The sequence below is a fragment of the Cydia strobilella genome, chromosome 6, assembly GCF_947568885.1.
Source record: "Cydia strobilella chromosome 6, ilCydStro3.1, whole genome shotgun sequence".
NCBI classification, from domain to species: Eukaryota; Metazoa; Arthropoda; class Insecta; order Lepidoptera; family Tortricidae; genus Cydia; species Cydia strobilella.
The window spans coordinates 11594549-11611815 of NC_086046.1; the positions used below are offsets into that span (position 1 = coordinate 11594549).

Consider the following 17267-nt stretch of genomic DNA (forward strand, 5'->3'; position numbering starts at 1 on the left):
TTGTCGATTATTATTACCTACTAATTAGCAAACTGCAGTATCGTTACAATAAAATAAATGCATAAGGGGTTACATTATCACAAAAGGTCAGTACCGTCTTTCAAACCAAGTTGTTTAAATTAAGCACGAAAACAAGTACCGTAACAGCACAAATAGCAGTTATTTTAGCAAAAACAACTCCTATTACAAAATGTATGGGATTAAGCCATATCTATTATTGATGGCGCTAGCGTGTTTGTCGGAACTGCGCGAAACGATTTCTATTAGGAGATTGTTACTTTCATATAATAATATTATTCCTCCATGACTCGGTCACATCACTAGGCGACGTCAAGTGCCGTTTTTGGCGTGGCTAGCTATGCTATTTACTGGGTAAGTCGTATTATAACATAATGTTGTTTTTTTTTTAACCTTCTATTCATAGTTGAATTGTAATAAAGTTATACAATAAAGTAGAAGGGCAAAATAAAATAATGCAAATACAAACAAAGAAATATAGTTATTTATTAAAGAGTCTTTGATAAATTAAGTTTGGACGGCAAATGACGTCGGCGGCGTGAGTGGCACAAAATGTCGACGACGTGATTTACCGTCTTTGGCGGTCAAAAGGTTAAAGACGTTTCACGTAAAAAAAAATTGATAAAAATTCTGTGATGTACGGTACCCTTGGAACGCAAATCCGACTTGCATTTGGCCGTTCTTTTTTAAATATGTAGGTACGTATATACAACAAAGTATTCATATACTTTTCCATCACGAAAAGAGAATACTGTATTATTACTTTGGGATAAACTTCGTTACTCCAATTTTCGAAGCCTGATATTCATGATAAAAGTAGCTCCGAAAACTAACTATGTAGGTAAGAGGGTCATACTCTAGGTATACTTTACAATAAATTACGTGCAAGAAGATACTTTTGTCTACATTACATCTACATACAGCCACACTACAGCTAAACTACACTAGCGGGTTGACGCCAGCAACCATGGACAGCAACGCCATGCGCACGTACATGCCATACTCGGCCTGGCGGAAGTACGCCGCACGCGGGTCCGAGTCGAACTCCGCCGAGACCTCGTCGAGGCGCGGCAGCGGGTGCATCACCACCATGCGTCGGCGCGCGCGCGTCATCAGGTGCGGCGTCACCACCAACAGTCCTCGAGCCTGCAAAAAATGTTTTATTTTTTGCTGAGTTTCCTCGTCTTTTCCATTACAGCTAGTAAACGCCGTGTTGGGCACTGGGCGGTGGAAAGCTACAGAAACCTTGGACTTTGTACGCGAACTATACTCTAAGAGCACAGTAAGAGCGATTTTTGAACTGTAGCTACACTACTGCCAGGGAGCTTTTGGGATTATACTGAGCAACTTTTACTATGGGACCAACCACGAAATCACGAAAAAAAAATTACCCTCCCATAGAAAATGGACCAGCCAAAATGTATGAAACAGCCAAATTTTTTTCCGTGATTTCGGGGTTGGTTCCATAGTAAAAATTGCTCAGTATAATCCCAACGTTTTTAAGTAAAAGGTACCACATTGTCGCTTACCATGAGAACGAAATTTGCTTGTATCTTTATACGAATAACGTGTGAGCGCGTCCTTATGGCAAGCGACGATGTGGTACCTTTTGCTTGAAAACGAAACAAATCTCGCTGGTAACGGAAATGCACATATTTTTTGGCTACCCTTATAAATACCGACAACACTTGCTAGTTGACTAATATTATTAGTAATAATACTGATCTAAAACCAAAACTAGCCCTTAGACGAAAAATTATTACTTATAACACCTCCTGAGACCCAGACCCAGTTGTTTTGATTTTGAATTTGGAACCTCTTGTTAATCAATGAAAATTCAGAATATATTGTAGAATTTTTCTAAAAAATTGTACTACAAATAAAACGTTGCGTTCGCAACACCTGAGTTCCACTTGGTACAGCCAGGGTTCAGCATCAGCTCAGCTCCATATATACTAAAACCTTCTCCAGAATGTAACAATAACAAACACTTTTCTGAAAACCGCATCAAAATCGATGCATGTCCCCTATGCAACAGGGGAGATGGTTTTTCACGTCCGCCACCTTGGATTTTATATTAGTTGTTGTTTTCGTAATCAGCAACCCGATAAACCATAGAAACCATACCCATGTTGATTTTCAGACTGTCACCATATGTCCCCCTCTTAGGGGTTGAATTTTCAATAAAACACGTGTTTATTAATTTATCGTTAGGAATACTCCTGTGAAGTTTTGAATAAAATAGTCTTAACTAATCTTGTTTCCCCATACAAACTTTGGACCCCCATTTCACCCCCTTGGGAGGTGAATTTTGAAAAATCCTTTCTTAGTGCACCCCTAGACCTTATAAGAAACCTACGTGCCAAATTTGGAATCTCTAGAACCAGCGGTTTGGGCTGTGTGTTTATATGTCAGTCAGTCAGTCAGTTTCTTCTTTTATATATTTAGATAAAGGATGATTAAATAACTGTATAGAAGGTATTATTCACCAATATTCACGATTGACCTTGCCTCATGTCTGATCACTGCGCTTTCCGTGCCCTATATCTTAAAAACGGCTCATCTCATGAAAAAATGTTTGGTACCTAACTTATCGCAAATTTTATGCTCTACAACTCTTACCTACATGTAAATAACATTGGAGCTATAGAAATTTTGATATCCGCGAAAAACCGATTTGTATGACATTTGACCTTGAATAACTTCTGACGCGCACACGATCATAACGAAGGTGTATAAGAGTTTCCAGCTTATTAGCTCTCATTCCGAGGTTGACCCCCTTTTTAGGCTTAAAATTACTGGGCCACATATCAACATCATTTCGAACATCGATCGCCTGAGATAGTAATTTAGTGACTTTAGTGTAGACAAAAAAATTCAAAAATCGCTCTTCTTCTTGATGCGACTGGCAAATCATATGACTTTTTTGGCAACCGGGTTTTTTAACGTAATTTAACCCCGCTGAATCCGAATTTGCCGGTTGCCCGATCGAAATCTTGACCTTCTTGAATAACTTCTAAATTATTTATCCTAAAATTCTCAAATATATATTATATTTGAGATTCTCACAATGAGCTCTTTTATTTGATATGTAACAAGATATAGTTTGTAAAACTTTATTTTTTAATTGTCTCATTTACCCCCCAAAAGTGCCCCCCTTGTTTAAAATTCATTTGTTTACATTACATGACCGTCTTTGGGTCACAAACATACATAACCACACCAAATTTCAACTTAATTGGTCTAGTAGTTTCGGAGAAAATAGGCTGTCACGGACAGACAGACAGACGCACGAGTGATCCTATAAGGGTTCCGTTTTTTCCTTTTGAGGTACGGAACCCTAAAAACGAATAAATGACGTTTTATAACTTTTACTGTGGTTTTATTATGTCAATAATTACATGTAGTAAAAACATGACTAAAACCCTTAAAACTGCTATGTATAGCTAGCAGGTCAGAGGCCACATAGAGGGAGCGCGAAGCCGATCCTGACGCGCTGCCTCTCACACGCAGGCGGCGGGGTCGAAGGCGAAGAGAGAATGGTCGCCTCGATCCCTAGTGGGGCCAGCGGGTGCGGGACCCGCATTGCACGGCTCCACATACGTCGTCGGGGGGGATCAAGCGTTTCTGATCCCCTCCATTGCGCGGGTGTCCTGGCACCAAACCGGGGCTGCCGGGGGGCGCCATGGTGGAGTAAAGTATACTCGATCCCATGGCGCTCTCGCAAACGGCAAAGAGGGTGAAACGCCAGAGTGGGTTTAGTGGGTACGACCAAGTTCTCCCTCCCCTCTCGCCAGATGAGAGGGGACAGGAGCGGCGAGTTCCACACACCCCCCCCCATCAATGGCCTTGCCGCGGCCGGGGACGGTGCGTAAATGCATTTCCCACTCCGAAAACAAAAAAAAAGTTAGAGGCCACATACGTACCACATAAAACCGCTGGTAACCGGCAGTGGGCATATATCAACCACAGGTGTTTTAAGAAATATTATTAATAAAAATAAAATAAGAAATTCGTTCTCTATTAACGCTGTTATCTACCGTAATTAATATTCAAAGGAAAAAAGATTAGGGCCTGTTTAAGGGTTAAAAATATTGTGACATTTGAAAGACAGGAAGGAAGGAAGGAAAGTAGGGAAGAACAGATTTTATAGGACAAGTTACTTAATTTTTAAATGGGGGTAGCATTTGGTGTCATCAGCCGGGCTAGCACATGATTGGCGCGAGAGTATCTCGCCGCGACATAGACTACACGTCCCTCTTTAATTCATACAGTTAGTAAAAGACGGGTAGTCTATCTCGCGGCGAGATACTGTCGCGCCAATTATGTGCTCGGCCTACAGAATACTACATAATGGCAATAACTTACCTTCTCATACTCGTCTTGGCTCTCGAATCTCTCTCTTTGTATTCTCGTCATGTATAAGACGTGTGTATCTGCCAGTACATCTTCTAAACGTTCGAATACTTTTTGGGGTATTCCCTTGGACGCCACGTAATCTGTTATATGTTTTGGCATTCCAAGGCCTGGAGGACTCACATACTGCAAATTGACTTGATACAGTGTAAGTAATCGGGCTAGTGAATGTACTGTGCGCCCATTTTTAAGGTCCCCAACCATAGTTATAGTGAGTCCATTAACTGTACCAATTTCTTCTCGGATGGTGAATACATCTAGTAATGCTTGTGTGGGATGTTCTCCCACTCCATCTCCTGCATTGATTACAGGTTTTCGGCAATTGCGTGAGGCACGCTGTAAAAATAGACGATTATTAGAAACTACAGGTTTATAAAATACTCATTTCTTACTGCAAAAATATAGCTATAATGTGTAAGTAACTTACAGCAGCTGCTCCAGGTTCCGGATGACGTAGTACTACTACGTCAGAGTAACTGGACATAACTGCAACACTGTCTTCTAAAGTCTCTCCTTTTTTAGCTGAAGAGCTTGTCGCGTCAGTGTGAATGACAGAACCACCCAGTCGTTGCATGGCTGCCGCAAAACTGCAACTGGTACGAGTGCTTACTTCGTAGAATATCGAAGACATGACTTTTCCTCGCAGAATATCGTCCAAGAAACGTCCTTTGCTGACACTTGTTTTCATAAACTGAGCAAGATTAAATATGTCGTTGAGAGTTTCTTTGCCAAACGAGTCTACAGTCAGAATACTCTTGCCAAACAGATCACTTCTTTGCCGCTGTGAAACGGATACCTGTGGAGGATTATAATAAGATGAACTATCGCATCTTTCTCGTTTTGAAGTCGGGCGATCTTGTCCAGGCAGAGGAGAAGCGCCTCTCTGTGATTCAAAGTGCACATTTAATTTTCCTTCTGGTTTAGGTTCAATTTGCTCCATGTCAAGGTCACTCAACCGGCTGAAATCAGCAGAGCTGTGAAAATCAAGTGCAGAACTCGGTCTACTTTGTTCTTTTTCCGGTTTTTCAACGGCAAAGACTGGGAAGGATTGTTTTTTCGGTGCTGGCCAATCACGGACATTTTGACCAAAACCTGGTGGAACGAGAACTTGACCTTCCACATATGCAATTTCACCACGCAAGGTGACGCGATGGATCGCCCCACAAACTTGCATACCAGCGAACGGAGTCCATTTTGATTTTGTAAATTCCATGCTGTTTGGAATCGTCCATTCGTAATCCATGTCAACTTCAACGTAAGTATTAGGTTGCTCAGGCAAGTTAAATATTTTCCTCGGATTTCTGTGAAATTTATTAATTATGTCCTCAATAGTGAGACGTCCTTCATGTACGGCATTTAACAATAGAGGTAAAATGGTCTCTAAGCCCGGGTATCCCGGTAAAGGTTTTTCTGCGTCTTTTTCTGTTACAGCATGAGGAGCGTGGTCGGTTGCGAAAACATCAATAATGTCCATATTTTTCCAAAGCTCTGCTTGATCTTCCGGACTGCAAAGCACTGGCCGCACTTCTGCACGACCTTTTCCTATTCTGTCAATGTCATCTGTACTCAAAAACAAATGGTGTGGGCAGACTTCACATGTTACTTTTAATCCTCTTTCCTTAGCTGCCCTTATAATTGAAATTTCTTCTTTACGAGCCACGTGACAAATATGAATGGGACGATCCAACAAAGATGCCATAAGAATAATTGCTCCGGTTTTTTCGCGTTCTGCGTGAGCGCAGACGGGCATTTTCTTTGGCCAATTTTGTAGGTGTTTTTGCCATACCGTCATATCGTCCAACTTTAATGTGGTGAAGGTTTCATTCAAATACATCTTTAGGGCGGCCGCTTGAGGAGCCATTTCCGCCGCAGTTTCACAGTTTGAGGTTGAAGCACCCATGAAGAGAGCGTAGTCACACCGAGCACTGACATGAGTCAATGCAGCGGTGTAATCGTAAGACGCTTTATCAATGACCGGCGGATTTGTGTTCGGCATTGCACAGATCATTGTGATTCCACCAGCAAGGGCAGCAGCTGTGCAGGAAGCGAAGTCTTCTTTATACGTTGCTCCAGGCTCACGGGTATGGACATGTACATCGATGAAACCAGGCAACTTTATAATGTTGCGTGAAGTCATGCAGTCAGTGTGAGTTTTCATTAGTGGTATACCTCCACACTTCATCATCGCCTGAAATTATACGTAAGTTTTATATAAAATGAAAAGTACTCCTCATATGAGGAGATCTTTTTATTATGTATTCTGTTTTTTTTTTTTTTTTTTTTTTTAAATAAATAAATATAGGACATTCTTACACAGATTGACTAAGTCCCACAGTAAGCTCAAGAAGGCTTGTGTTGTGGGTACTTAGACAACGATATATATAATATACAAATACATAAATACATAGAAAACACCCAAGACTCAGGAACAAATATCTGTGCTCATCACACAAATAAATGCCCTTACCGGGATTCGAACCCAGGACCATCGGCTTCACAGGCAGGGTCACTACCCACTAGGCCAGACCGGTCGTCAATGTTTTATTTAAACTAATGCCGTTTTTGATCAATACGGCTGACCAGAGGGCCTACCGCCAAAATCTAAAAATCTAAAATTATTATCTGCCTCTCTATCGCTCTTGCATGTTCGAGCAACATTTAAGAAATTTTGAATATTTTGATGTTGCCGGTAGATCCTCAGACCAGATAGCTGATCCCATGGCGGACCGAGGATCGATAATATGTAGGTACCTCCAGCCTCTTCTGAGGATGCCAAGTGGAAAGGTGAAACAAGAGTTTTTGATGGTGGTTTGAAATAGGTCGACAGCTACTTGAAGGGAATTTTGATTGCTGACGGTTCTTATCCACAATATAAGTCATTCATTCTGGATAATAATTTAAAAAAACGAGAAGTCCTACCTGTACTAAAAGTTTTGCACATTTAACATCCGTTACCAATGGCACGGCATAATCGACCGCTAAACGGCGCGTACGATATCCATGTGTGGTAAAGGATGACACCCGACGACAGCCTCCTCTCATGGGTAAGTTAATCACAAGGTCTAGTTGACGCCTCGCCATAAAATCTGCTAAGTGCATCAGTTCGCCGTCTGAGCGATCGTCTTCTGGGTCGCCAATGTGATCAAAAGTCCACTGCACACTTTCCACCTGTAAATACGAAAGTACCAAGTTTATGAACTGTTTATATGAAAATACTGATTAAATATGCGATTCTGATTACCTACTTATATTTTTGTAACATACCTCTACTCCATGCTCCGTGTAAAAGTCACCGGTACCCATACTGGCATAGAGTTTGTATCCCATTTTGTGTAAGGCGCGTACGCTAGGTAATAACTCCATCTTGTGCTGTAAATTAAAAGTAGAAATTTTTAAAATCAACAATGTAAAATAATATGCATTTGTGGGTTCAGATAAACAAAATTTACCTTGAATGTCCCGACTGATAACAATATAGCTTTTTTAGGTATTCTGAAACCTGTGCTCATTAGGGATTTCAGATAAGCTTCATAGCGGTTTTCACCAAAGCAAGCTACTTCACCCGTTGATGCCATCTCTACTCCCAGTGTAACATCTGCTCCAGCCAATCGAGAGAAAGAAAACTGTGGTACTTTTACGCCCACTTTTCCAACACCACTCAAGACATCAAGAGGTTCTACTGGCATTCCAAGAATAACTTTAGTTGCCGTCGCCACGAAATCATGGTCTAAAGTTTTAGATACAAACGGGAATGACCTAGAAACTCTCACATTGCATTCAATAACTTTGAGCTCATTATCTTTGGCTATCAATTGCATATTAAAAGGACCGCTAACATCAAGCGTTTCTGAAACAATGCCCGCGATCCCTTTGATTTTGTCTAACGTTTCGTTGTTTATGTCTTGTGGTGGGGTTACTAATGTGGCATCACCAGAATGAACTCCAGCATTTTCTACATGTTCGGATACAGCCATACATACAATAATACCATCAGCTGCGACAGCATCAACATCGATCTCCTTTGCATCCATAATAAATTTCGAAATAACTACAGGGTGATCCTTGCTCACTTTGCTAGCTGATTTAAGGTAAGCTTCCAAATCTTGATTAGAATATGCTACGTTCATAGCAGCTCCACTGAGCACATAAGAAGGTCTGACTAAACAAGGGTAGCCAACTTCATCACAAAAAGCTGTAGCAGATTCTAAGTCTGTGAGTTCTTTCCAGCGCGGTTGCAATATGTTTTTGCGATCTAGCATGCGAGAAAATTTAAATCTGTTTTCAGCGTTGTCTATCATGTCGGGTGAAGTGCCTAATATTTTTGCTTGTTGTCGGTGTAAATCCATAGCAATGTTATTTGGAAGTTGTCCTCCCATTGACAGTACAATACCATCCGGGTGCTCAATGTTGTATATATCCATAACAACCTCAAATGATATCTCTTCGAAATATAATCGGTCACTCATGTCATAGTCAGTACTAACGGTTTCAGGATTATAATTAACCATAATAGTCTTTTTTCCCTGATTTCGCAATTCTCTAAGGCAGCCCACTGCGCACCAATCGAATTCAACAGAACTTCCAATTCTATACACACCTGATCCCAACACCATAGTAAACCCTCCTGGGAAATCTAAATCGTGCTGGGTCCCATTGTACGTAAGGTACAAGTAATTTGTCGATGCAGGCCACTCAGCAGCGACTGTATCAATTTTTTTAACACACGGTGTTATTTTAAACTCTTCTCTTAGTTTTCTAACAGCCAATTCTGTACTTTTAATAGCATTAGAAATTTGTTTATCAGAAAATCCGATTTGTTTAGCACTTTTTAGCATGTCTGGTGTTATAGAGCTATGGTCGACACGTTCAAGGGTATTATAAAAGGTAATAATATTTTTAAACTTTTCTAAAAACCATCTATCGATTTGCGTCAGTTGATACAGTTTTTCTACAGTGTAATTATTTTTAAGAGCAGCTGCTAAAACAAACATCCGCTTATCTGTGGGCTCCCTCAGTTCATTTTCATTCACTTCTTTTATGTTGGGGTCAAATCCGTTAACATTTTCATCAACCATACGTAACGCTTTTTGAAACGCTTCTTCAAAGTTTCTTCCAATAGACATGACCTCTCCAACACTTTTCATGGAGCTTCCAATTTTGGTGCTGACTCTTGTAAACTTTGCCAAGTCCCATCTCGGTATTTTAACAACACAATAATCTAAACTTGGTTCGAAACAAGCCGTGGTTACTCTTGTCACCGAGTTCTTTATTTCTGGCAGAGGGATGCTGAGGGCCAATTTCGCTGCTACGTATGCCAATGGATAACCCGTAGCTTTACTCGCCAAAGCTGAACTTCTCGATAGCCTGGCATTGACTTCTATTATGTAGAATTCCTCAGAAATAGGATTGAGAGCATATTGTATGTTGCACTCTCCAACAATGCCGAAATGTCTAATTACTTTCAAAGCAGTATTCCTAAGCATATAATAGTCCCGATTCGAGAGAGTTTGACTCGGCGCAACCACTATGGACTCTCCCGTATGTATTCCTAAAGGATCCACGTTCTCCATGTTGCACACAGTAATGCAATTATCGTAAGCATCACGAACCACCTCATATTCGACTTCTTTCCATCCCTTGAGAGACTTGTCTATTATAAGTTGATCAGAATGCGAGAAAGCTTGATGTGCTAGGGCTCTTAGCTCTTCCTCGTTGTTTGCAAATCCTGATCCCAAGCCACCTAGTGAAAATGCAGCGCGCGCCATCACAGGGTATCCTATTTGAAGAGCCGCCGACACTGCTTCCTCCACAGAAAATACGGCCGCACTCGGGGCGACTTTTTCACCAATCGCATTGATTTTTTCAGCGAAAATCTTTCTGTCTTCTGTGTCTATTATGGATTGTATGGGTGTTCCCAAAACTTTTACGTTGTACTTCTCAAAAACTTTGGATTTTTGGAGCTGTACGCCGCAGTTCAGTGCGGTCTGACCACCAAAGGTAAGCAAAACGCCCGTAGGACGTTCTGCTTTGATAACCTGTTCTACGTATTCGGGAGTGATAGGCAAAAAGTAAACTTTGTCAGCCAATCCTTTAGATGTTTGCACTGTTGCAATATTGGGATTGATCAGTACCGTTTGAATCTTTTCTTCTTGCATAGCTTTTACGCCTTGAGAACCCGAGTAATCGAATTCTCCGGCTTGACCGATAGACAAACCCCCGGAACCCAGAATAAGAACTTTTTTTGGTCTTTCATTTATAGTAGGAGAAAATGTTAATTTATCGGTAATCATCTTATTTACAACACACGGTTGCTTTGATTTAAAGGCTTTTACTGAGTCAATAAATATGTCAAATAGACATTCCAGGTCGGTGGGCCCTGCAGTGTGTTCTGGGTGGAATTGTACACTGAAGAAAGGTTTGGATTCATGGATGATGCCTTCATTAGTTTTATCATTCTCGTTGGTAAATAGGATTTTCCAATCTTGAGGTAAAGTACTGCTATCTACGGCAAACCCGTGATTCTGCGATGTCATAAAACATCTACGTGTATCGCTGTGTGTACAGGGCAAATTATGTCCACGGTTGCCATAACTGGAAAATAAAAACTGGATTTAGTTTACTGTTATATGTACCTACTCAATACATAAGTGTATACTTTATTTGTATCATAAATATTATAATTTGGGATGTTACCTCATTTTGAATGTTTTACATCCAACAGCAGTTGAAAGTAGTTGATGACCGAGACAAATTCCAAAAATTGGTTTTACGTTGTTGGATTTGACAACACTGCTAATATTTTCAACAACACTTTTGCAAACATCTGGATCGCCTGGGCCATTGCTTATAAATAATCCATCATAATTTTGTGGATCGAGCTTATGGTTCCATGGCACTACGGTTACTTTGGCGTTCCTTTTTATCAAACATCTTATTTGATTGTATTTTAGACCACAGTCTACAGCCATAATCGACACGTTGCCATTGGGGTTGTATATTTTCTCAGCCTAAAATATAGATAGGTAGATAAATCATTTATTGCCACAACAAGGGTTTTTTTACAATTATTTTTACAAACTTATGCTATACTTAAACTAAACAATGTATGTATAAATAAATATGTGTTAATATTAATTAAAGTTAAGAAAGACGTTGAAGTTATTATAGTAATAGTTTTGAAGAAACGCTCACTTCTTACATGGCTCCCCTTTGTATGACAGGCATAGTAAGACTTATTATTAACAAGCTGTTGGATGGTTATTTAAATTATTTCCATGTGTAACAATATTATTCGTTAATTATTGCAAACTGTGTTATAAGTATCTATCCACTAAGAGGTACGCATTTAGTTAGTAATTGACATGTGTGTATGACACTATCAGATAGATATGTAATAACTAAATAGAGTACCTATACAAATGGCAAAATTACCTTGACGGATACTTCTGCCACTAAATTCCTCGTATTGGGATCAGAAAGCGGCGGCAGGGCGGACGGGACCGGCCCTTGTATAATTCTGCCCAATGTCACGCCCTCTCGCAGCCGGCATGTCAGTGCCCTGGTGTCAACGTCACAGAGACCAGGGACTTTGTACGAAGCTAACCAGGAACCTAATGATTTCTTGGCGCGCCAGTGACTTGCATGTTTACTCACTGAACCGACAATCAGGCCAGCTGCCCAAATGCGGCTCGACTCGAACCACCTGAAAGTATTAAATAAAAAAAATCGTTTCGTCATAAATTATTATTCAGATTTATAGGAATTAGGTATCTACTCGTGTATGAGTTTACATGTAACTACTGTAACTAGTATTTTATGCAGGTTTTGCTTGGCCAGTGGCGATCAATTAAATTCCTTGCTAGGTAAGCTGTCGAAAAAACGAATTTATTATCCACTTACTCGCAATTGCTTACCTTGGCAAACCGTGTTCATCGCACTCAGCTTCCTCGGGGACCCCGTAGTTGCCCACCAGCGGGTAGGTCAACACCAGCAGCTGCGCGTGATACGACGGGTCGGTCAACGACTCGGGGTAGCCCACCATGCCGGTCTGAAATACTATACAAACTATGAACTTGATCATTTTAAATTTGTATTCGAACGAACTACAAACTTGAAATGATAGTGTAGGGTGTGTACTACGCCTTCCTTACCCACACACGCGCATAGCTTAGTATACAAATAATGGAATGTTCCTACTTGTTATTTAATTCCTTTATCGGCCCACATTACATGGCGATCCTGCAAAAGTGCGCGCCGCGCCAGCCAGTAAAGTGAAGGTCGAGAAGATAATTCAAGATAAGAATTAAACATTAGTAGGTATTTAAAAGGACATAATTATGTGCGAAATACAAGTTACAAATTAATATGAATGTTTGAACATTTATAGTGAATTAGTTTGGTAAGCTGCTCGAACTTTTGTATTAGTGTTATATAAATTGGTCAAAATAAAAAAAGTAAGCGATGATTTCCATCAAACATAATATTACTCATTTTTAAAAGCAATTTTTTTAGCTTTTGTACATAAATTGTTACAAATTTTAAGGTGCGTTTTAGACATATGTTCGTCATTTTTTTCTATTGCGCGAAAGTCAATAAATCAGGATTCGAATCGATGAAGTCACTACAGAAAATCCCCAACATAATTAAATTTTTGGCAACCGTAATGTGATCTAAACAAATGGTAAGTACGTACGATTTTTCAAAAACTCCGGCGCAGATGAAAAAAAAACAGCCTAGTAGATATCTAGAAATAGAATTAAATCATAAATATATAATTTAAATTCTGTGACCGAATAGTTTAAGAATGCCGACCGCTATTGCAGCGCTAGGTTGACTCTGATGACGATCTGCCACCACGTTCCATCGTAGCGATCGGCTGGATGAGGTCTGCTGGAGTCTGGAGTAACGTGGAGGGTGATGACACTATAACAACAGCACTTACCAACTTCACCTTCCGCGGGCAGCAGCGCGCCGAAGCTCCTGCCGTGGAAGACGGACCCATCGCTGAGCACCAGGCTGCACAGCCCACCCACTTCGCAACTTAAATCTTCTTGTGCCATATCTGGAAAACCAAATTACACGTAGCTTATTTTATGGTCGATCAATTAATCAATCCTGTTGGTTATTATGGCCCCGTAGGCTCGTATTCTTCTCTCACTCTCACTGAGCGTAAGCGTGAGCGAGATGGATGTGCGTGCTCAGGACCGCGGATATCATGTTTTTGAATAAAATTTGTTGTACCTAAGTTTTAACAAAAAAAAGTAAGCGAAGTTTTCTCAAAAATAAACTAGATTTTTAAAGGCAATTTTAATATTTTTAGTTTTTTGCATACATTCATATATTGTTACAAATTTATATAGTGCGTTTTATATTAGTTTTAGACCTATGCTATGTTCGTGATTTTTTTCTATCGAGCGAAAGTCAAAAAATCAGGATTCGAATCGATTAAATCACTAGAGAAAATCCTCAAGATTGCTAATTTTTGGCAACCGTATTGTGATCTAAAAAAGCGGTACGATTTTTCAATAACTCCAGTCTCTGCACCTACGGCACCTTAAAGTCAAAAACGATACCTACATATTTAGGATGTAATTGGATGATCCTATTGAGCGCTGAAAACGCCTCGTACTAAATAACAGCATCAAGTAACGTCGCGGATTCTTAACATTACTGTATCTACGGCGGTTATCACACTGGATGCGAATCGCACGTCGCTCCGATGTGCGAGCGGTATGTCGCTATATACGCGTATAGCGTTGTCTCGCTCAAACATAGGAGCGATGTGCAAATCGCACCCAGTGTGATAACCACCTATGGTATAAAAATTCCGTATACCTGATAAGTTTTTGTACGATATCATATGAAGGGTAAACTTTTATTTTAAATTTTATTTTTACTTTCTGTATTATTTTTAGGGTTCCGTACCCAAAGGGTAAAAACGGGACCCTATTACTAAGACTTCACTGTCCGTCCGTCTGTCTATCTGTCTGTCTGTCACCAGGCTGTAATCTCATGAACCGTGATAGCTACAGTTGAAAATGTTGAAATCATAGGTTGAAATTTTAACACATGATGTATTTCTGCTGCCGCTATAACAACAAATACTAAAAAGTACAGAACCCTCGGTGGGCGAGTCCGACTCGCACTTGTTCGGTTTTACTTTATACAACAGTGAGAAGTCTATTAAAAAATAGAAAGAAAATAGTATTAGATACAATTAATAAAAAAAATGAATGTAAAAATTGTTTATCTACACACATATCATAAACCCTCTATGATGCCTTCAAAATCCGTAAATAATGGCCAACATTAAGATAAACTGTTTTGTTACAGCAAATTTTTTATCTGTGAAAATGTTATTATATCGATTTCGATAACATTATTTCATTCAAATTTCGAACATCTCTGAAAAACAAAGAAATTTGATTTGACCTCTATTCTAATATCAGTCGAGATGACCTTTTATTCGAAATGAAATGTCAATTGCATACAATTTTGACAAATCTCGCTTGTTAGTTGGCATCGAACGATAAGGCAATCGACCCCCACTCTAGTTTGTCTGAATTAAAAAAAAACTACGGATGCGTGATATGCGTGAAAAAAGTTTTTTTTGCCGCCATTTGACGTGTAGTTTATAGTTTGTAAAGGGACTATGTCTCATTTCGAACATAGACAGAGATAATCATACTATCTTTGTCTTACACTAGTACTAGCACCTAAAAGAAAAGGATGAGTATAGTTTTTTTGTTTCTATTTACTGACAAGATTTGCTTGACCAACTTATATATTTTAATTAGTTTGTAAATAAAAAAATATTTGTTTTGTTGTTTTTAAAGTAACTGTAGCAAAAGTTTCGTGTAAAATGTGCGTTAAAGATATTTCGGAGACGCCACCTCATATCCGCGAATTCCGCCAGAGAGCAACTATGCCCCAATGTCGGCTGTAATATGACGGTTAGTGAATATATAATAGAAAGTTTATAATATGTGTGTAGATAAAGCAGTGTATGTAACTGTACATAATTAGGCATTAAAACTCGAGTGTGGGTTTATGAAACGAACGAAGTGAGTTTCATTATGTAGCAGTCACGTAAACTACTATTACACCACGTCGTGTACTAGTAAATAACTAACTTTTACACTTATGCAGTGTAGAAAAAAATTATGGGCCCTGGAGGGAAAGTACCTTAAAACCTTAAGTTAGCTCATTTAAAGTAAACATTCTTTTATTTTTAAAAAGAAACAAAACTGCAATCAAAGAATCAAAGAACAGACTAAAACTCAAAAAATAAACACCTCTATTTTATTCTACTAGTCGATACAGTTATTGTTAATGATAACGCATCAGCCTCTCAGTGTAGTTTGTTTGCAGGCAGACAGGTGGTTGTTTTTATTTTATTTATTTTATTGGTTGTGCGTGATCAATGTTTGAAGTTTTAGTTTCAGTTTATAATGTGGTAATTATTTATTTTTAGATGTTAATATTGTAATTTGTTATTAATTGTATATTGTTTTCTTCTTGTTTTAATGTTCTGTGTAAGTTAGCAGTGGTTTGGTATTTTTACTGCAGTTATGCTGTTTAACTTGTTTGATAAATAAATAATAGTAAAAAAAAAAACTTCGAGAAACATTAGGTCTTACACTCATCTGTCGTACAAAATATCCATAAAATCGAATATTTAGTACCTAAGGATATTTTTAGGCACGCAAAATTGAAAAAAAAAAGTGAAAAATCTTTAAACGCAGTTTCGTCATTCAAGAATCAATTCTTTAAAAAAAAAAATGTTTCCTCTAAGTAAAATGAGCTAACTTAAGCTTTTAAGGCATTCCCTCCAGGGCCTATTTTTTTTTCCAACTTGTATATGAACATTATGAACTCTAGTCTAACCCGTTCGTATAAAAATACCGCAAATCGATGTACAGGTTAGCAGTTTGGCACACACATACTAGAGGCCAAAACAATATTTTTGACCCGCAGTTCCTAAAAAAATTTCGCTGGGGGGGGGAGTGGTAAAACATTTTTTTTGTATGGAAAAAAAATTTTTTTTTCTAAAACCTATCATACGAAAGGGCTTTTTGAGGCGATTCTAAAAAATCACATCATTGCATTTCGGGCATTTTTTTTTAATTAAAACAAAAAGAATTTTCGAAACATACCAAGTTTGGGCTCCTCCAGACACGATATGGCAGGTTTTTTTTGTACAATATACCACAAATGATACGTGATATCCTCATGTCTAACTACAAGAAAGCAATTTTGAAAATAGTATCATTAACAATTTTTTTTAATTTTTCAATTTTACAAAGTGACAGTTCTACTTCAATACCTATTTCACGAGACTTATGGAACTATACTGCAGATACGGTACATATTAATCATAAAATGATACGTAATATCCATATATCGAACGGGAAATACCTCTTTAACCCTTTAACTGCGCCTTTCATCAGTTGGTATAGTTTGTTTAGTTTTTGACACAAAATATCAAGATTGTATCCTTCAGATACGATATACCCTATAGATTTTTCTTTGTACAATATACCACAAATGATACGTAATATCTTATTATCTAACCCCAAGAAAGCAATTTTGAAAATAATTTCATTTAGTTTTTTTTTTAATTTCTCAATATTGTAATATTAAAAAAATTATACACGAAAAATATTAAAAAAAAAATCGTAAAGAAATTATTTTCAAAATTGCTGTCTTGGGGAGATATCAAGATATTACGTATTATTTATGGTATATTGTACAAAAAAAAATCAGTAAGGTATATCGTAGCTGGAGGATACAACCTTGATGTTTTGTGTCAATAACTAAACAAATTATACCAA

At 38.6% G+C, this 17267-nt stretch overlaps 1 protein-coding gene across 2 annotated transcripts in view; it reads right to left on the bottom strand.

Moving 5' to 3' along the window:
• Positions 1–616: 616 nt before the first annotated feature.
• LOC134742103 (multifunctional protein r) overlaps positions 617–17267 on the bottom strand; it is a 91824-nt gene continuing 75173 nt past the window's right edge. For both annotated transcript variants that reach the window (XM_063675048.1, XM_063675047.1), the window contains exons 2-11: positions 13376–13495; positions 12348–12489; positions 11866–12136; positions 11128–11441; positions 7884–11025; positions 7699–7803; positions 7354–7602; positions 4862–6622; positions 4387–4770; positions 617–1164 (exon numbers count right to left, since the gene is read on the bottom strand). In XM_063675048.1, coding sequence (XP_063531118.1) covers positions 958–1164; positions 4387–4770; positions 4862–6622; positions 7354–7602; positions 7699–7803; positions 7884–11025; positions 11128–11441; positions 11866–12136; positions 12348–12489; positions 13376–13493 — 6693 coding nt within the window. In that variant the 5' untranslated portion in view covers positions 13494–13495 and the 3' untranslated portion in view covers positions 617–957. The remainder of the gene's footprint in view (positions 1165–4386; positions 4771–4861; positions 6623–7353; positions 7603–7698; positions 7804–7883; positions 11026–11127; positions 11442–11865; positions 12137–12347; positions 12490–13375; positions 13496–17267) is intronic.